At 41.7% G+C, this 21,235-nt stretch overlaps 2 protein-coding genes across 7 annotated transcripts in view; both read left to right on the forward strand.

Annotated features, from left to right (window-relative positions):
- LOC107388874 (monocyte to macrophage differentiation factor 2) overlaps positions 1–16,044 on the forward strand; it is a 31,072-nt gene extending 15,028 nt beyond the window's left edge. For both annotated transcript variants that reach the window (XM_015964659.3, XM_015964650.3), the window contains 6 exons: positions 6,628–6,709; positions 6,874–7,034; positions 7,101–7,175; positions 7,261–7,362; positions 8,681–8,750; positions 9,464–16,044. In XM_015964659.3, the coding sequence (XP_015820145.1) occupies positions 6,632–6,709; positions 6,874–7,034; positions 7,101–7,175; positions 7,261–7,362; positions 8,681–8,750; positions 9,464–9,667 (690 nt within the window). In that variant the 5' untranslated portion in view covers positions 6,628–6,631 and the 3' untranslated portion in view covers positions 9,668–16,044. The remainder of the gene's footprint in view (positions 1–6,627; positions 6,710–6,873; positions 7,035–7,100; positions 7,176–7,260; positions 7,363–8,680; positions 8,751–9,463) is intronic.
- A 541-nt stretch (positions 16,045–16,585) lies between these two features.
- The window catches only part of radil (Ras association and DIL domains), a 41,169-nt gene continuing 36,519 nt past the window's right edge, over positions 16,586–21,235 (forward strand). For 3 of the 5 annotated variants that reach the window (XM_015964603.3, XM_015964612.3, XM_054743720.2), the window contains exon 1: positions 16,589–20,834. The gene's annotated coding sequence lies outside the window, so the exon portion shown is untranslated. Of the gene's footprint in view, positions 20,835–21,235 lie in introns of all 5 variants that reach the window. The other 2 variants (XM_054743718.2, XM_054743719.2) reach the window with 1 other exon arrangement.

Genomic DNA, 21,235 nt, shown 5'->3' on the forward strand with positions numbered 1-21,235 from the left:
TGGGCTTTTGTTGTTTGTGATAAAAACATCAGAGTTGCAAAGCAAATAGTCAGTGGTAGAGTTGGGTTGCTGTTAGCCAATCAGAAGTGAGATGTCCAAAATCCTGCTATCTGAAGCTCAGGATTTATGTGGCTCCCTTCTAGTTCCTGAAACAGGTGCAGCTGAACTTTTTTTTTTTCCACAGAGGACCTACAAGGCATTCATAGAGACCACTGCAAATGTATCAAATTATTCCACCTTGAAGCAACATGTGCATGTTTAACAAATTAGCACTTCCTTTGGAAAATATATGGAGTGCTGCAGTGCTGCCTTGTATGAAAGAGGGTTGCAGGTGCAACACTCAGCTATGGCCTTTCATTGTGTATGTTCCATGTTCTCCTCATATGCATGTGTGTATCATTTTTTCTGTCTTGTCCATTTTTTCTCACTAACTCTAAAGTTTCTCCAGGTGTGTGTGAGTGTGTGTTATGGGTATTCTGTCCCCTGCTTCTCCCCTGGTGACTGCTGTTGATCGCCGCCAGCTCTGTGAGCCTGTGCAAGAAGAAGTGATTACAAAACAGAATGAATGAGTGAAATAGGGGACAAGTCACCCAAGTGTGGACTCACAGGCAGGAGGCAAGAAGGTGAAGAGCTAAATTAACAATTAACATCACTAAAAGTAAGGCAAATGGACATTAAATGAATTCATGCAGAAGTAAAACTGAAAAGAGGAGGTAAAACTCAACAGAATCTCTGATATAAAACAAGACATGACCATGAAGCGTCAGACAGATTACAATTTTACCATAAAGTCTAAAATTAGCAGCATCAAGGCAGAAACATGGAACTGCCAAGAATCTGAAATGGTCTGACACAAGCAAACAGAGCCACAGAATGCACATTTAAACAAAATGGCTTACATAAATGGATTCAGTATCTTTTATGTTTTTAAATTAGGAACATTTTTTTATTAATGATGTTTTATAGAAATCATTCAAGGCATTTCAGACATACCATTTATTAGCTCAAGCATAAGAAAACATGAAGGCTTCAAAAGTATTAGTATCAGCACCTCTCTGACAGCATGGTGGGAGTATCTAAAAATGACAGAGTCTTCACTAGTACCATGCAGACGCACACCTATCTGGAATAATCCTGATATTTTGCAAAATAACAAAATGATGAACCTTCCAGACTGGAAAAATAAAGGAATCCTATACCTGGAACACATACATGAAGGACTGGACTTCATCCCATTTAATAGAATAGTCTCCCAATTTGGAATAGATAAGAATAGCTTTTTAGAATACCACCAAATTAAATCTGTAGTAAAACAAAAATTTAAGCTCAATAAAATAGAATTACAAACACCACCAAGGGTATTAGACTCCTATAATCTCAAACCCCCCAAACAACTGTCTAAAGTACATAAGACACTGTCCAAAATAGACGATAGAATAGCAATCTCTATTGAAAAATGGGAGGTGGATCTATCAGTCAGCTTTGACCAGAACTTCTGGTCCCAAACTTGTTTAAAGACTTTTAAAATGATCAGACACTCCAATTTACAATTAATTCAGTACAAAATTCTACACAGAGTACACTATACAGGTCACTGGATGTTCAAGATGGGGTTTGTGTCGTCTGACACCTGTACACACTGCACAAACAACGTTCCTGACAATTACATTCACGTGCTGTGGTCCTGTCCACCTGTCCAGGAATTTTGGGGTAGAGTATGTGAAGACCTGTCAAAGTCTCTGAAATGTCATATCCCAACTTCCCCCTCTCTTTGTTTGCTGGGAAACCTGGACGATGTCCCGATTGAAACACCTTTGGTTCACGTGTGTCACGGCGTGTGGGCGAGGTGAGCGGAGGCAAGGATCCACATGCGGGTGAAGAAGGCAGGCAGGCAGGCAGACAGACAGAAACGTTTAACAAAGGCTTTAATATAAAACACGCTGGACACTGAAACAATGAACCGACAAAACACACAGAACTGAGAGGGTTTAAATACATGAGGGCTGGGAGCTTGGGTGATTGTCACGTTGCGAGGATGGTTTCAACCCAAAATGCAGTTACCCAGGATGACACGAGGCAGGAGTTGATATAAAGTAAAATCCTTTTATTGTAGGATGAAACAAAAATAAATCCAAAAGGCAGGGAGCCAAAATCCAAAAATCCAGAAAAATGAGAACAAAGCTTACTTAGAGCACAAACTGGGAACGGGACAGGAAGCTCACACAGAGCACCAAAACAACGCTGACAAACAACAATGGACCGACACAACACAGAGACAAGACAGGGCTTATATAGACTGGGAGGAGCAATTAGGGAAACAGGAAGCAGGTGTGTGGAGTGAGGCTGGAGGGAAGGCAGGTGACAGCAATTATCTGAATGGGGAAGAGAACCAGTGGAGGGCAGATTAACCTAAAACTATGTAAAACACAAAACTATACCTAAAGACTGAGGGAAGGACTCACACACACACACACACACACACACACACACTAACACACACCTACTCTCATACACACATACACTGAGCTGGGGAAAGGACATGCACACACACACACACTCACAATAACACACACATACACTCACACACAGATACACTGAGCTGGGGAAAGGACACACACACACACACACACACACACACACACACACACACACACACACACACACACACACACACGCACACTAACACACACATACACTCACACACACATACACTGAGCTGGGGAATGACACACACACCAAGCTGGGGACAAAGAGGCTGGAGCTACAACTGGAGGGGCTGGGGATGACCTGAAGGGCTATGAACAGAAGACACATAAATGAGACGCAGACAAAGGACACATGAGGGCGCTATGAGACACAAAAGGGGAATCTAAAGAGGGATGGAGAACATCAGGAGACACATGGGGAAATATGCAGACGCAGACCATGACAGTGATTGGAAAACGAGAGGCAGGTGGGAGCAATTAACAGAGACACATGACTGAACAGAATGGGGAGACAGGACAGGGTGTGACAACGTGGTTCTGACTGCCATATGCATCGCTATGAAAACTATCCCCATGAATTGGCAAATTGAGAAACTCTCTGCATTAACCAGTATGGAAATCTTTTGTTAGATCATATTACACTTGATACAGCCTCTGCTTCCACTTCAAATCAATCTCTCTGGGCTCCTTTGATTGGTTCCATCACATAGTGATGATGGGGGACCGTTGATGTTGTCCTGCGGGATGATGGGGGGGGGGGGGGGGGGGGGGTCTGAGTTTGGAGAATCCGGATGTTCCCTGGAGGTGGTTTCACTGGGGGTGTCTGGGGCTGGGGGGCTGCTGGAGGTGCTTGGGTTGCCTCGGGGGGTGGACTACTAGCGGTTGTGAGTGGGGCCCCTTGGGGGTCTTGGCGGTGGCCATGGGTCACTGCCTGGCAGCTGCATTGCCCCTGAGCAGGTCTGGATGAGGGCTCTGGGTGAGGGCCTGGTGGATCGGGGTGTTGGGGGGGCCGGCCCCGTGTGGGGATCTGGGTGGGGCCTTGGGGGTCGGGCCCTGACATGTATGCTGCCGGGAAGAAGGCGGGAACATGCGGCAGTGCCTAGCCCAGGCTCAGGGGTCTCAGGTAGGCCTTGGCTCCTCTGCTGTTCCATCACAAGGGAGGGGGATGCCCAGGAGGGGGAGGACCTTGGGAGTGAACACATTCAACGGCATTTGGCAGGGGGATTTTTCAGCCTCATCCCGAGTGCCGGTGCCCACTTCCAATTTTAAACTGCACTTAGACACTGAGAGCTGTGGGTGCAAGTGGGGTGGGGTGGTGGCATCAGCTGCGCAGGCCAGACGATGCCCGCACTGCCCGCTCACCACAGCGATGGAATACACCTCATCGACATGCACTAATACTATATTGGAGCAGGCGGACACTTGGCTTCCTGGGGCTGGAGGCTACGAGGGAGATCTGGCCGTCTGGTTGGGGTCTGGGGTGGTGGGTTGCTTTGCGCTGCGTTGGGCGGGGGAGCCTGCTCATCAGCAACCCAGCAGAATGGGTCGAACTCTGGGAACCGATAATGGTTGTACCCCATGTGCAGCAGTACCGGAACCAGAGTGAATAGGGTGTGTACGGGGAGCATAAGTGGGTGTCCGGCGTGCATTTTTGTAAATCTTTGGTTGTATGTGCATGTGTGAGCATGAGGGAGGGAGTGTGTGACTGTGTCTGTGTATGACTGTATATGTCAGGTGGGGCCTTCTCCTGGGACTTCTTTTGATGCTATACATCTTCATCTCCCCTCCCCTTGCCACACCTGGTGAGGAGGGCGGTGCCTTGGTCTGCTTGAGTGTTCGTGGCTCCCGGGTCAGGGGGTTTAAGATTTTTGGGCTCTGCCTGATCAATCTCTGTGGCTGCCTGGTGGGATCTGGGTCCCTGGGTTCTGCTGGGTCCCCGGCGGGGCTGGTTGCCGCTGGGTCCCGGGCTCGGCCGGCTAGGGGGTGGGAGGCTGCGGGCGGGCCTGTGGACTTGCTGCTGAAATCTCCCGGGACTTTGCCGGCTGCTGGTTGTGGCCTCCCCGGGGCGATCCTCTGCGCCTCTCGAGGGGGGCGGGGGGCTTTTCTGGTTGCAGTCTCCTTGGGGTCCCTGTGCTCTGGGGCAGCTCCTGGATCTCTGGGACTTGGAGCTCCCTCCATCTCCTACACATCTTTGGGGGGCAGGTCTGTGGTCCCTCACACTCTCTATTGGACGCTCCTATAGAGAAACCTTACATAAACAAGCGCAGTTACGCACACAGGTGCTCACATGGTGCTCTCATAAGTATGGACCTGGGCACGTTCAACAAATGTCTTAAGGCTGTGGTTGGCACTTAATGCACTGTGATTTATTATTGTGTGATTGTTCAGTAAAACAATGTTGATTTTATATTTCATCATCAAGTTGACGCAGTGATAGCTTGCCCCTGTTGCAGTGTTGTGTATCCCTTTTCTGCAGGTCTAGAAGCAGACTCTTGTTCATCATTGATTGTTTATTGTGTGTGTGTGTGTGTGTGTGTGTGTGTGTGTGTGTGTGTGTGTGTGTGTGTGTGTATGTGTGTGTGCGTGTCTGTGTGTGTGCGCGCATGTGCGTATGCATGTGCCTGCTGTAATAATTGTGTTGCTGCAATCTGACACCTTCCTGTTCACTTTGAACATGTCCTGTAGTGTGCATCAGTAACCCTAGCAGGTCAGCACAAACACACACACACACACACACACACACACACACACACACACACACACACACACACACACACACACACACACACACACACACACACACACACACACACACACAAAACCAGACCAAGTGAGGCATTTGCTGCTGGCTACCAGTCTATGTGGGGCAGGACGGTGGGTTTCTGGGCTGGGTCAGTTTGTGTATTAATAGCACTGAATAGGTGTCACTCTCCCCAGAGCAAAAAGAAACTCTAATTTAACAAAAAAGACAACAGTGAAGGAGAGATAGAGAGAGGATGGGGGTGAGACATCTCTGTTGCATAACTGTGAAATAAGTGATGGTTTCTCGCCTTGGTTTTTGTCTGTTTCCTCACCAGGACTGTTGCCTGACAACACAGAGAGCTCGTCTTAGAAAACAGCGAGAGAAAATGTTTGCTCAGTCAGTTCAAACTTTATAAAGATCAGCATAATTTATTTATACTGAGCTATTCTCTAAAGCTCAGAGTGGTTTTCCCTTTGTGTTTGAGTCTGATCCATCTCTACTCGTTGTATGTGTGCATGTGTGTGTCTGGTGTGTATGTGAGTGTGTTCATGTTGTCTGTATGGTTCTCTGCATGTAAATTTAATCATGGAGGAAGCAGACATGAGACGTGGAGGAGGAACGGATGGAGGGAGAGGAAAGAAATGAGGAGTTTTCTGTTGTTAAAAAAGGGGAAAAAGAGACAATTCCTGCTCCCCTGGTTTCCATGACAACAGTGACATCACTGATGGAGGGTTACCTCTCTCAAGATTTACATGATCTGGGTTTTATTCATAAATAAAAATCACACACCCTGACTGGATTTTTGACATGGTGTTAAGGTGCAGTCACATAGAAGCTGCACATGGAAACCATAACAAAACAGATTATCAGAACAAGCCTCTAGTTCAGTCAGCCCATGGTTACCCTCTGTTACCTGGCAACAGCAACCATGGAAACACGTTGATGCATGAGCCGGCGTTGCTAAGCAAAAGGAGAGGTGAGGAGTGAAATTATGTTATAACTTAATATAACACCTTAAATAAAGAAATCAGCTTTAAATTAGCTATTTTTTAATTAAAAATACAGTTTTTAATCAGTGCTGTAAAATAGATCTAATAAATAAAGAAATATTTAAAGAATGGCTGTACATTAGGAAATTATAAACAAACGTAAGATGCAGTCAGTACCACATGATAAAACTGATGGTAATCTAACTAAACTAAATAAAATAATGTGCAGGAGTCACTTTTTTACTTTCAGGGCAATAAAATGAGTTCTTCCATCACTTTCAAATCTGTTAGCTGCTGAATACAGCTATGAGTTTGTCTTTGTTGAAAATTAATTGTTGAGGTTTGATAAAAGATCACAAAAGGTAACTGTTCTGGTAATACTGATTGATTTATGTCTGATTATTTTCAGGTTTATGAACAACCGTGCTCCTTCTAACAAGAGATATCAGCCCACAGATTATGAGCATGCAGCCAACTGTGCCACGCATGCGGTCAGTGTACACACACACACACACACACACACACACACACACACACACACACACACACACACACACACACACACACACTTTGAGCTACTTAGCCAATAAATGAAAAATGGCCCAGAATAATTAGTTTAAAGTGCATCAACATCTAGTCCCCTTCTACTCTTCAGATGTGGATAATCCCCAGCCTGCTGGGCAGCTCGGTGTTGCACTACCAGTCCGGAGACAAATGGGAGCAGCTGTCAGCCTGGGTGTATGGAGCCGGGCTCAGCTCGCTCTTCATCATCTCCACCCTCTTCCACACTGTGACCTGGAAGAAAAGCCACCTCCGGTACAGAAACACAGTCCTAACGTGTAAAATTGGGTCAACACAAAGTAAAACAACCTCTTTCTTCAGGTCTGTGGAGCAATGTTTCCACATGTGTGACAGGATGGTGATCTACTTCTTCATCGCAGCCTCCTATGCCCCTTGGTAAACAGCCTGCTTAGTGTGTGTGGGTGTGTATACGTTTAGATGGCAGCCCTGTTTATCAGCTGTCCCCCTGATGCTGCTGCAGGCTGAACCTTCGGGAGCTTGGCCCGTGGGCGTCTCACATGCGCTGGTTGGTGTGGGTCATGGCGTCATTTGGAACCACCTACGTCTTCTTCTTCCATGAGAGGTTCATTCCCACTCTGATGCCTTCACTGGCTTGCTTTCCATAACGTGACTAATTAATAATGTTCTTGTTTGGCAAAAACACTGGAAGTTTCTTTCAAAATAACAGAAAACATCTAAACCATAGACATGAATATGTAGACACCCCATTGGGCGCTGGAGAGCATAACAGTGTTGCCGCCATGTTGGATGGGCTCTTCACTCTCCAAACCCAGCAACTCAGGGTGGGCAAATATGCCTGTTTTTTGTGCAACAACCAGCACACTATTAAAAACAGATCACATCATATTGACAAGCCTACCTGTTGGGATTTTATATATTTGTTTTTAATTTAATATTATTATATCTTATATATATATTAACTAGCATATCATACAATATGTCTGATTTTGGGAAAGAACGTAATCAAATGTGTTTTTTAGTTTGGTAAACATCTTCCTCAGTGGAAATAAATGTAGTGGGAGCAAGTGGAGACCGATCCAAGATGGTGGCCCGTTGCTACTCCAGCTCCAGTAGGCAGTACCAGTACATAGGGGGTGTTTCTCAATGTCAAGGCACCTGGCCTTGTGAGGACACTGTCCTTCCTTGGTCAAAGAAAACGGTTAAATGGAACAGACTTGCACCACGTGACCGCGGCTTCCACGATGGTCACGTAAGGTCACGTACACGGGAGATAACATTATATTTTATATGTATTAGTTTCAATATAAACATATAATGAGCTTTTTACTTTTTATATTGCGTAAATATTGTTAAATTAAATATAGAAGTGAGTTACTACCCGCTAGCCACCGAAGCTGCAACTACTACGCAACTAACCAACCATAGCTAACTTCTTTGGATCCAAAAAAAAATATTTTAAATTAGTTAACTTACATTTATACTTGAAATTTGCCCCCGAAGTAGCTGCCGGCTTCTGATCCGCCATCCTTTTGAAAATACTGTGGTGTGTTCTGGGTAATTTTTGACCAAGGCTAGGCTACAAGACACCTCTCATGTATCCTTGCTCAGCTAGCTAAACGGCTAACAAACAGAGAGCACACGCCTCAGTAGAACATGAACATTGGAACATGTCTTGGTGGCTCCTAATGACATATCTCCTAAGCAACGGGGGCGGGGCCAAGACATCAAGGCGAGGGAATCCTTGGCATTGAGAAACACCCTGAGAAACACCCAGGATGTCTATGTATGATGCCAGTGATTTAAATCTTCTTCTTCTTCTTCTTCTTCTTCTTCTTCTTCTTCTTCTTCTTCTTCTTCTTCTTCTTCTTCTTCTTCTTCTTCTTCTTCTTCTTCTTCTTCTTCTTCTTCTTCTTCTTCAGATATAAGTTGATGGAATTGATCTGCTATACAGTGATGGGAGTTTTTCCAGCCCTGGTCATTTTCTCAATGGTGAGGTTTATTTATTACACATTGTTGCTATATATAGGGAGCCTAAGTCACTTCCGCATCATGGGTCCCCAGAAGAACAAAAAAATTAATGCAAGTCAATGAGACTAAAAACGCTATTTTCTAATCCGCATTGCCTTAGACCCTGGATCACACATATGTTGCACTGTAATTTAACTGAAAACTAATGATGGGTGTTTCAACCATGCCAGTCACTTACTTTGAGATTTATTAGCTTGTAAAAGTTCATAATTAGTATGATTACAAACTAGAAATCAGCACGTCACATATGTGACGTCACCACATAATCTCATCTCCCCTAACGTAGTTGCTACTTACCACATGACCAAATTTATGGTGGTTCTTTCCTCCTGTGGGAAGTTTGCTGAACTTATAGCCCTCCGTGTCTGGTTTGATAACGTCACTTTCATGAAGCACATTTGTAGTTCTGGACTTATTTTCACACAAAACCTAAAATAGCATTTCCCCCTGTTCAAAAATAAGCGTGTTCTTGGTATCAAAATGTGTCTTTAAAATTTACGGACAACATATGGGAAATCCATGGTACAAAACAAGCGGAATTAGAAAATAGCATTTTTAACCCCGTTGACTTGCATTCAGTTTTTCGTTCTTCCCGGGACCCATGGTGCGGAAGTGACTTTTTTGGCTCCCTATAGCAACAGTGCCATCAAATGCACTATCGCTCTGTTTTGCAGCCGGAGCAGTCTGGGTTGTGTGAGCTGTTGGTGGGTGGAGCCTGCTACTGTCTCGGTATCGTCTTCTTCAAAAGTGACGGCCTCGTCCCGTTTGCGCATGCCATCTGGCACCTGTTTGTCGCCATGGGAGCAGCCATACATTACTACGCCATCTGGAAATATCTCTATGTGCAGACACCCAATCAGGTCCAGACCTCCAGATGACATCAGTGATGACCTCACGGGAGATAACTCCTGTGATTGAGATACTACAAGGAATTAATTCAAGCTGTGTCCAAATTCAGGGGCTGCCTTAAAGTGGGAGTTCATGGGCTAAACTTCCTTCTCTGTGCACAGTATGATATCACCAATAGGGCACTCAGACATTCATAAAACATTAAAAAGAAATCTAGTTTTAACTGTCAAACAGAAGAAAATCTTGCAAACAATTAATTCACAACACATTAACTCATTCGCTGCCAGCCATTTCCTGATCACTAAAGGCCTTCGCTGCCAGCGTTTCTCACAGTTTTTATTGTTTTTTTAAGAGTGACAGAATGTTGCACGCTAGGATGATGTTGACGCCAAAACAACCAAAACAAAGCGGAGACTCACGTCTTACATCAGGAAGAATTTGCATGTTTCGAGCGTTATCCGTTCTTTCACAATCCGTTGTCAAATTGTGATCGGCAGAAGCTTTTCCAGTTCGTGCCTCACTTTTTTTACAGCAGCGGCCCAAAACGATCTCCTAACACATGGATGTTCTGCTTCCTGATCACGTGACGTGTGACGTATGCGGATGAAGATCGGCTTTAGAGCTGAGATGTTTGGCCTCATGGTGCGGGGACTCGCTCCGATGCCCATACAGTAAAAACATGCAAATGACGACTAGTCATCATTGGCAGTGAATGAGTTAACCTCATATTGGCGTTCATGTTAATTCTGCAAGGTCTCCACGATCTCCTATGCCTATGTTTGATTTTATACTAAATTCATACACAGAGTTATAAATGTACTAATGGAGTATTTTAATTTGTACCAAGAAATGCTCGTCTTCCACTGCCAACTCCCAAACAGGGAATTCCTAACCGTAGTTTAAATTACATGCTTTTATGCACCCTCATTCATGGACACAGTACCAAAGGTCAAACTGATTTAAAAACATTGCAACATAAACAACATGCAGTCTAATTTCTCAAGATTTTCATAAAAGTCAGGGTCATGACCCCAGTGCAGGTTGTAAAACATCAAGGGAAAAAGGTACCTGAGATTTGAACTGTAGATTTTCCCAGAGTTTACTTCACATCATTGTTATATAAAAACTGAGTGTTTTGTTTTCAGGACAGTGAGCATCCCTGCATCTGACATTGATCAAGGAAGCCTTTTCTAGCAGGAAGCCAGTAAAAGATGAGACAGAACGGGCGATGCTTGATCCTTTTTCCTGCTCTGTTCTAGCAGAAAAAAGGTTGTGGTGCAGCAGTCGTCAGCTGTCTCGGGTCTTTGAAAGTGGGATTCTGAGGAAATGTTATGAACAAAAAACATGTCTTTACAGATAACCCTTTGAACTACCTATTTTTGGACAAAATGTAATTTAAGATTAATAGGCTAACAGCTCGAATGAGTGGGACCTAAAGTAGATTTCTTGTGTCATAATATAACTCTAAATTAAAAAAAGAAAAAAAATATATGTATAAATACAGAGATATCACTTTGTAATCTTTTAAAGTAACACTAGACAGTTTCCTTCTCCTCTGCTCTACTGGTTGAAAGTGGAATTACAGCCTGCTGCAGCCGCTAACAAGTTGACACTAACGAGAGCCAACTAATGCTAAAATAAACCACAAAGTAAAAGGATCCCCAATGATGGACAAAAAATATTATTACTTACAAGTCCAGTAGAAAGAAAACCAGGTCGCCATCAGTCCATGATTTTGTAGCCTCCTTCATCTCCCTCAAACTAGTCTAGGCCGCGCCGATGTTCACTTCGGTTTTAGCTCTTTGCTTTGCCTCCAAAGGCATTACTCTCCTACTTTTACTTCCAGGCTTCCATGATGCCAACAGAAAAAACAAAATGCTTCCTTTTCTTCTTCATGTGCTTTTTTTTTTTTTTTTTTTTGGTGATCGGTGAATGGAAAATGCTAACTGCTAGCATTACAGCTAACAGCCATAAAGCATGTAATGAGCACCCCTAAGACACCTACCCATTTCACCAAACCATCTAGTCTAGTCTTTGGTCAGCAGAGGGCTGCAGAGTTTTGTGAAATATGAAACTGGTCAAGTTTCCAAACCAACTATCACTGAGATCAATGTTAAAGCTCTAACAAAGTGTAACAAAACTATCTAGTGTTACTTTAAGTCGCTGTACATTTTACAATATGTGGTTTTTCTGGTTGTCATATTGCAAAATACTTGACCTGGCTCCACTGGAAATGCTACAGCTAGCTGTTGCTAAAGTATTTGTTCTTGCAGAAAACCACACAATTTGTGTAAATGAGCATGTAATGATAAAGTGGCTAATTAAAAATGGTGGTTGTATGAATTGTTGATATGATATGTTTAAGATGGTCCTTGACCCTGTTGTAACCAACCATTAGTCTGTCAATTCGATCAGAGCAAGTTTGTGTTTCTCCAAATTTAGGTTGTTGAAAGACTTTTCTGTGATAGGTAAGGTATAAATTGTTTACATTTTTGATGCAATCCCCGATTTAAAGGGTCTGATTTGCCTCTTTGATGGTGTCTGATACTTGGTAAATCCCAAAAACATCCCCCATCACAGGATGGGAACATTTGAAATAAAAATTAGACATTCACTGATATTCATCATAAATAAAGCTCTAAATATACATCATAAATGAAGTTTTCCATCAAAGATGAAGCATTATGTTGTGATGAATCTGAAGGAAGACAGCTTGTGAACTTGGACACAGCTTTTTCCCATCCTGTTGGCTCATTTAGATTAATGCCACTGTATTTCCAGCAATTAGGCTTCATTCCAATTATCAGGCATTGGAGGTGTCTCCCTCTGTGGTGCACATCCAGATTCAGTATTTACAAGCTGAGTTGAGGACATTGTCTTAATGTCAAGAGGAAGACAATGTTTACAATTAGCTGCCTTGACTGTCATCATTCCATTTAGAATTATCATTACTGACAGAATGTGTTGCATTTTATTTAAGAGCCATGGGTGGTAAATTATTCCAATCCAGAGATCTAGATGGTGGTATTATTGTTATTAGTAGTTCTATCTAGGCTGTATTTGTATGGTTTTTTAATCTGTTTAACACAGAAATGTTCCTAACAGTAGTTTCCAGGACATTTCTGAATTCCAAAAATGTATGTGGTTCAATAAGTGAGGATGTTGTTCATATTTAGAGAATGTATTGATTCACACATAATTTTCTGGTGTTCACATAGTGTTTAAAGTACAGGTACCTAGTGGAAGGTGTTTCAAAGCTACATCGTGGACCACAATCTGATTCTGCACTGCCAAAAGACTGACTTCTACTGCCGAAACTGATAGCACACCACAAAACAATATGTCTGTCAGCCGTAAGGAAACTGAAGCTATAATGTTTTTAAACAATCTGGCCCAGTATTAAGGCATCTCAGGAGTGTGTGTGTTTACTTGTGTGTCCGAGCTGGTGTGTATCCTATACTGTCTTACTTCCATGAATCCAGAAGCTCTGACTGGATTATAGTCAATGTTTACACATGCAGACATGTACCTTGGATACATAGTACAAATGTGTGAGTGTTGGCAAACTGTTTGATGAATGTGACCTGAGTACCAAAAGCTCAAAACGTCCGACATTTAAAGGCATTTGAAAAAAGTTAATATTTATTTATCACGTGTGTTTGTCTCTCAAGACTTTAATTTGGCTTCAAACATTTGTGAAGCTACATTAACAAAGGTAGTTCAGCTGTTTTCATTTTAAATGACCACGAACAATATCTGCTTTTTGAACAAACTCAGTTTAGATAAATGAAGAATAGTTCTGACTGGATGTTTGAGCTAACAGCTATGCTAATGGCTCAACACTAACGGTTTATCTTACTGGCTCAGTGCCAATGGCAGGGCTGCTAACTCTCACGTCACATCTACAACCCCACCCCACCCCAACTTTAGCTTTAGCGACAGGGCAAAACAATCAGCGCCACCCCTCCCCCTGCTCTTACAGACAGAGGTGAAACAGTCCGCCCCCCCCCCCCCACACACACACACACACACGTATGCACCACCCACCCAAATTTTCAAAAAGTCGGCAGCACTGTGACGCCAATGGCTCAATGCTAATCGACTCAGTGCTAATGTCTCACTGCTAACAGTCACAACAGTGCCAGATACAAACTGGAATTCTGCATCCTACAACAATTATAATTAGCCTTTTAACTGTTTTACATGTTTTGTAGACTCCACTTTAACATCAGTGTCATTTTTGCATTAGACAGTTATTCAAACTTAAATAGTGCGATACTCTGAGTGGACGTGCCCTGTGCTTCACCAGAGTGCTACAGACAGCTGGCTCTTTTGCTCCTTTTTGTTGCAAATACTCACATAGTTCTATTTATTATGCCAAATGCATAAAATGTAACACACTCTTCTCAAAGCATCTAAGAGCTCTACCTCTTTAACATTAGTGCTTTCCTCCAAACTTAGCTAGAGAAGTAGGTAAGTAGCTACTGCAGGTGGCAAGTACCTATTTCACATTTTTATTACTGTTTTGGAAGGATTAAAATAATTATACGCATTATCCTAAGATTAGCAATGCAGTTTATTTTCTAAAATAATGTAGTTTTTAGTAGGGATGCAACGATACCACTTCTTAGACCGATACGATGCCGATACTTGGATCTGAGTACTCGCCGATTACTGATACCAATACTTCTACCACACAAAAAACTCAATGAGTTGGAATACAGGTTTTATTTTCTTCTCTGCTTTTCAACAAGAAAATACTGTGAGGTAGATAACAAATAAAATATATTAATAAAAAATTATCACAAAACTATAGATGAACAGAAATGACAAGTTACTGTGAGGCCACTTTCAGGCAACTGCATTGGTATTGGTTCCTGGTATCGGTTAACTTTACCAACACCGATACTGGTATCGGTATCGGCCCAATACCAATACGGATAGTGGTATTGGTACATTCCTAATTTTTAGAATAGTTAGCAAATTAGCCATTGAAATAGTAAACTGAAAACGTACAGAAGCTTAAAGGTTTCAAGAACTGTGTAAGCTGCTATGACTTTTTAAAATTATAGTTGTTTTAGGAGTGTGCCTCTTTGCTACTGGCACCACCATGACTAGCCTTTAGCTTAACAATCCCATCAGAACAAATCAGTTTCTCCAAGCTGAGGTTGTTCAAAGAGCCATCTATGACAGGTTTGAAACCAACTAGACAATCTCCAGTCAAATGCTTACTTAAAAAAAACTAACATCACATTTAGGACCAGTTTTTGTAAGAAAGGTTTTCCACCAGTTTTACGTGGGAGAAATATTCACAAATCAACCGAACAGAATCAGAACTGTAAGGAGTTTGAGAGAAAAACTGGTTAGAAGTTTCTACTGATCAACATTTGGAACAAAAAACCCCATTGTGATGAACACTGTATTTTCGCATTCAGTGTGCTAGCTGTCGTAGTTCATGCAAACATGGGACGCTCAATATTTACAAGCATCAAAATTAAGCAACATATGACACATATCTGCCACATGACATAAAACCCAGACACAGGAGCACTGAAAACACTAAATCCTACATAAAAATCACTGAACTAAACATTCGTGTTTGTGCATGTTTGTTGAAAGAACAGGTTTCTGTGCAGAAATGACTTCCAATGATGCCTCTCTGCACTTTATTATATATTTATTTTTCTATAATTAGCCTACAAATGTTGCCCTGGGATGGACCTGTGATTTGCCCAGGGTGTCCCCCAGCTCTTCATGACCCTTTCAGGCAGAAGTTATTACAGATGATAAATATTTATGAATTTACAACAAATAAAATCAGATAGTTGCTGCAACATTAGCTTGTTGGATTAAAACAAAGCGATTTCCAACAATCCTTAACGGACTCTGCTTTTATTTAAATAAAAACAAACATCTGTAAGATAAAATAACCTAAAATGTGCAAAAATCTTTATCATGATTCTAAAATCGCAGTCTGAGTGGAAAAGAGGGACGCAGGTCTTTAATATGTAATAAATCTCTTGAGAAGTATATTCTTAAATACAAAACTGCTTCTAAGTATTTGTACTGCTGGTGTTTTTGGATGCATCATATAACAAAGTGTCTACTGCTGTTGCATCATAATCCTTCTAAACAACCCTAAAGAGGCCAGCAGGTTGAGGATTCTGTTGGATTTAGAGGGAATCGCAGAGGTTCTAGGTCCTCTGTGGTTGTGGAGCTGCTGACTCTTTATTCCTGCAAGTGTTTTCTGAATAAGACTGATTATATTAGCCCACATTCATGGTCTGTATAGTTTTCCTTTAGGTTATTGTGTCAGTGGTGCTTTTTGTGCTGTGATGAGCTCATATAATGCCAACAATGCTTTTATCTTTTCTATCCTATTGTAATAAAAATGCTTTTTCATGCACTCGACTCATAAACTCGTTGCTTTATTATGCTTGACGGGTTTTTTTATACTCCAGTGACTCCTGGCCGTAAAACTACATGTTTTTTAATAGTCACAATAAAAAGCATTTGAAGTAAATCTGTATTAGTCACTGCACCAACCTTCTTAAATTTACTGTTAACAAAATAACCTCCAGATTTATTCTCACCATCTGTGCCTGCTTGTCTTTTCCTTTCGTTAGATTAGTTTCCTAGTCTATTTTGATTAATTTTTCAACTTTTAGATGTAAAATAAATAGAATGAACCTTGTATTTGAGAGAAAATGGCAAAAATGCATCACAAAAATATTCAGGAACATCTGACCTGAAAAACAATATTTTCCAAAATTAGAAATAGAAAACACCTGATTTATGTCACTTTGTTGTATAAACTGTGTATTAAATAATATGTTTAAACTGCATTGGGCAGCCGGTTGTTTATTTTGATGACACTAGTGTTGAAGAGGTTTTTAAAGATATTATTGAAGTTTAAATATTTAATTTGGTTGTAATTTTTTCTAACACATAAATTCTTTTCACCCTTTGAATTGGCTTTAAAATTTCACCAAATACAACTTTTACAGAAGTATTTCAGTTGTTTTTATTTTTAAATGATCATGAACAATATTTGGTTTTGGAAGAACCTCAGTTTATATAAATGAAGAATAGCTGGATGTTTGAGCAAACGCCAAAGGCTCAACACTCAACGCTAACAGCGTAACGCTAACGCTAAAGTTGACAATAGGAAAAGATACTTTAAGCAGTTATCCAAATAATAAAGTTAAAATTTAAGGTCCCATTAGTTGTCACACACACTGATGAATGTGTGAAATTTGTTCTTGACTCATCCCTTGGAGGAGCGGTGAGCTGAAAATACAGCCACACTTGGGATCCATTTGGTGGCCCAATCCAACCCTTTAATGCTGAGCGTCAATCTGGGAGGCATTAGGTCCCATTTTTTTAAAATGACCTCCCAGTTTCAGAGGGGACGCTCATACAACTAGGCCGTTGAGATGGAGCTAATAATAATAATGTTTGAAAGCTTCAGAGCAGAGTGGCACTAACATCACATGTTGCTTCCTGTCATTTTAGTGCCAAATCAGCTAAAATTAGCAGGTGTTTTAACCATAAATGTCTTTAAAATGCAGAGATGATGTTTTACTGTTGAGACACTAGTTTATAGCTTGCTCACTACTTTATTTTATGCCACTTTCTGAAAAACAAAAAAACTGCCCCAAATCCACAACAAAAGTAACATTTTAGACATTTCAGCCAAATGCTGTGAAAACAGTTTTTTAAACCATTATAGAATAATCAGTTTGGAAAAGCACAGTGGGATGCAAAAGCTTGGGCAGCCTCATTAATCTTAATGATTTTCCTGTATAAATTGTTGGTTGTCATGATACATTTTTTTCAGTTAAATATATCATTTGGGAGACACACACAGTGAGGTTTGAGAAGTGAAACGAGGTTTATAGGGTTTACAGAAAGTGTGCAATAATTGTTTAAACAAAATTAGGCAGGTGCATAAATTTGATAAATTTATTTTATTGATGCCAAAACCTTTAGAATTAATTATTGGAACTGAAAAGTGGTTTGGTAAGCTCAGTGACCCTTGACCTCCATCACAGGTGAATCCAGTTAAGAGGAAGAGTATTTAATGGGGGGCAGGGGGGTGTTAGTTTCCTCCTCTTTGAATATTCTCTGAAGAGCAGCAACATGGGGTCTCAGAACAACTGTCACATGACATGAAAACAAAGATCGTTCATCATAGTTTAGAGGAAGGATACAGAAAGCTGTCTCAGAGATTTCAGCTTCTGTTTCCACAGTTAGGAACATACTGAGGAAATGGAAGACCACAGGCTCAGTCCAAGTTAAGGCTCCAAGAGTCAGACCAAGAAATATTCAGATAAACAGAAGTGAAGAATGGTGAGAACAGTCAGAGTCAACCCCCAGACCAGCACCAAAGACCTACAACATCATCTTGCTGCAGATGGAGTCACTGTGCCTCGTTCAACTATTGGGTGCACTTAACACAAGGAGATGCTGCATGTGAGTGGTGCAGAGGAAGACTTCTCCTCCCACAGCACGAACAGAGCAGACTGAGGTTTGCTAAAGCACATTTGGACAAGCCAGCTTCATTCTGGAATAAGGTGTTGTAGAGTGATGAAACTAAAACAGAGTTATTTGGGCATAACAAGGGGTGTTATGCATGGAGGAAAAAGAACACAGCATTCCAAGAAAAGTGCAGGGACTGGGAATATTGTTGAAGTTGAGGGACTCATGGATTCCACTCAATATCAGCAGATTCTGGAAACCAATGTCCAGGAATCAGTGACAAAGCTGAAGCTGCACTGTGGCTGGATCTTTCAACAAAACAACAACCCTAAATACTGTTGAAAATCTACTAAGGCATTAATGTTTATGTTTATTTAATTAGCAGACGTTTTTACCCAAAGCGACGTACAATTTATAACCTATAGGGCATGTTGTGATCTGTGGGGGAACCGGAGCACCCGGAGGAAACCCACGCATGCATGGGGAGAACACGCAACTCCACGCAGAAAGGCCGCAGCCGAGTTTCGAACCTGCAACCTTCGTGCTGCGAGGCAACAGTGCTAACAACTGTGCCACCATGCAGCTCTTATGCAACTAAGCATTAATGCAGAGGAACAAGTGCAACGTTCTGGGATGGACATCTCAGACGCCAGACCTGAATATTATTAAAAATCTGTGGTGTGAGTTAAATAGAGCTGTCCATGCTCATCAAACCTGAATGAACCAGAGATGTTTAATAAAGAAGAATGATCCAAAATACCTTCAACCAGGATCCAGACTCTCATTGGAAGCTATAAGAAGCATTTAGAGGCTGTTGTTTCTGCAAAAGAATCATCTACTAAATATTGAGTTGTCTTATTATTATTATTATTTGTGGTGCCCAAATTAATGCACCTGCCTAGTTGTGTTTAAAACAAGTATTGCACACTTTCTGTAAATCCTATTGTTATGGCCACCAGTCTGGCCTCTTCAGGTGCAGGAGCCAGGATCACTCAGCCTGGTGATCAGCCAGACACCGCCCCTCCTCCTCCTCTCCTCCAGGCTGCTGAGGAGCACAGCTGAGCTGAATTTCTCTGACGACCCACACCCGGGATAAAAAGCCTTCAGCAGTCTGGGAGGCAGCAGAGCAGGGGTTCTGCTGTCCTCCAGGCCCAAGTTTGGTTTCAACCACTGTCATTTTGACTTTTATAGTTCTAACTCTGGGTGATCCAAAGGGATCTTTGGTGGATGTCAACTTGGTTGATTCTGTTTTAAGATTAACATCGTAGTTTGCCAACTTTGGGATTTTAAAACACTCTGTGTTTTCAGTGTGTCGGTTTTTATTATCAACGTGTGTTTTCATGTTGATAAGTCGTCTTTTAAATGTTGACCTTTTTGTCTTCGTTTTTGTTTGGCATTATTTTTATAATGCTTTCAATCTGTTTGCACTTGTTTTTAGAATATTTTTATCACAATTAAACCCATTTTAAACCCACTATCCTGTTTCTTATGTTACTCCCTCCTTCACATTTAACACCTCCTGTTGGGGATGTAACACCTATAAACTTTGTTTCACTTAACAAATATTACTGTTTGTGTCTCCTAAATGATATATTTAATGAAGCTTCTAAAAATGTATAAAGCAATAGCATGATTATTAACAAGGCTGCCCAAACTTTTGCATCCCACTGTACAAACTGTAGCTATATCGTGAAAAGAAAAACACAACTAACTGTCTTGTATTAAATGGTTTTTCATTTAAGAAAAAAAAACCAAGAACTTTATGCTTTTTTTAATGATTTTTAAGTCGTAAATGTGATAGAAAATATTTTACTTATCTCTAGACTCATTTCTGTGTATACTAGTTCTGAAAAGTGTTTATTCCCTTTTGTAAAAATAACTAAGACCAATGAAACCTATACATTTGTGCATGTTCAAAATGAGCAGAGGGAAACCTAACATTTAATTCAACCCTTTTTTGAACAATTTTAGGGAAAAAAATAGCTCAGCAACAATAAATATTTTTCAAACCTGTGAAAATCAGTCAAAATCGTAATTGCAGCATTTCTTCTTCATATCTCAGCCATCAACAACCACCCTAAAAAAATTAAAACCACCTATAAATTTTTACTTGAAAATTTCACCAACTCAGAGAAAAAGACCAAAATAAACATTGATCAAACATTACTTAATTGACTTATCAAATAGAACTGTAAGGTACCATATTATGTTATTGAAACTGTTGTTATTTTTCTCCTATTTACTTATTTGATGTAACTTGTTTATGCTGTCTGCTTTCTTTCATTCCACATTCATGTTGGTTATCTTTCATGTTTTACCTCTAATGTCCACCAGGGAGCGATGTTCCTGCACACTTGTGAGTCCGAGCAGGTGTATTGAGGTGATAGCTCGTGTTTAGCTCGTGCGTTTCCGTCGCGGCTCGGCGCTGAGCCGTTGTGGATGTGGGAATGCGGTTTACCCGAGGCTGCTCTGGGCATTGCTGGATACTCGGCGATGTGCGCACGGGAACCGGGGCTCACAGCGGCTGGCTGTCGTTCAAGTTAACGGGGCGGTGGGGTGGGCGTCCAGAACAGCAAGGAACTGGCCAGCAGCGTCTGCGTTCCCCCGTTTTTACCGGGGGTTTTCTACCTTTGTGTGAGGAGGAGGGGTACGGAATGAGAGAGAAGCCAAGGAGGATTCCCCAGCAGCGCTATGGAGCCACGCACTGCAGACGGCGTGAGTACCAACAGACACCCAGAGAGCCCTCAGGGGACTGGGCTCGTCACTGCTGGAATTACTTAACTTTTCCGCGACCTATTTCTTTTTAATCACATTTTTTATTGCAAGGCGTGCCAGGGTAGAGAGAAAAAGGCTAGTTGTCAATTATTGTTTAGACTAAATAATATTAATGTGAACCAAGCTCAGGTTCAGTCATTAAACACACCTGCTGACGGTCAGAGGCCGGGCTGTGGAGCTGCTACAGCCGCGCCTGACGACTCATCAGCGGATTAATTCTTGAGGATTTTCTCCTGCCTTTTGTTGCTACGGCGGTTGCTACTGACGACCACCAGCTACTCTATAGAGTCGTAAACAGACGGACTGACACCGAATAACGGGGAGACGCACAACTTTGGTCT

This window comes from Nothobranchius furzeri, chromosome 4 (assembly GCF_043380555.1).
Source record: "Nothobranchius furzeri strain GRZ-AD chromosome 4, NfurGRZ-RIMD1, whole genome shotgun sequence".
NCBI classification, from domain to species: domain Eukaryota; kingdom Metazoa; phylum Chordata; class Actinopteri; order Cyprinodontiformes; family Nothobranchiidae; genus Nothobranchius; species Nothobranchius furzeri.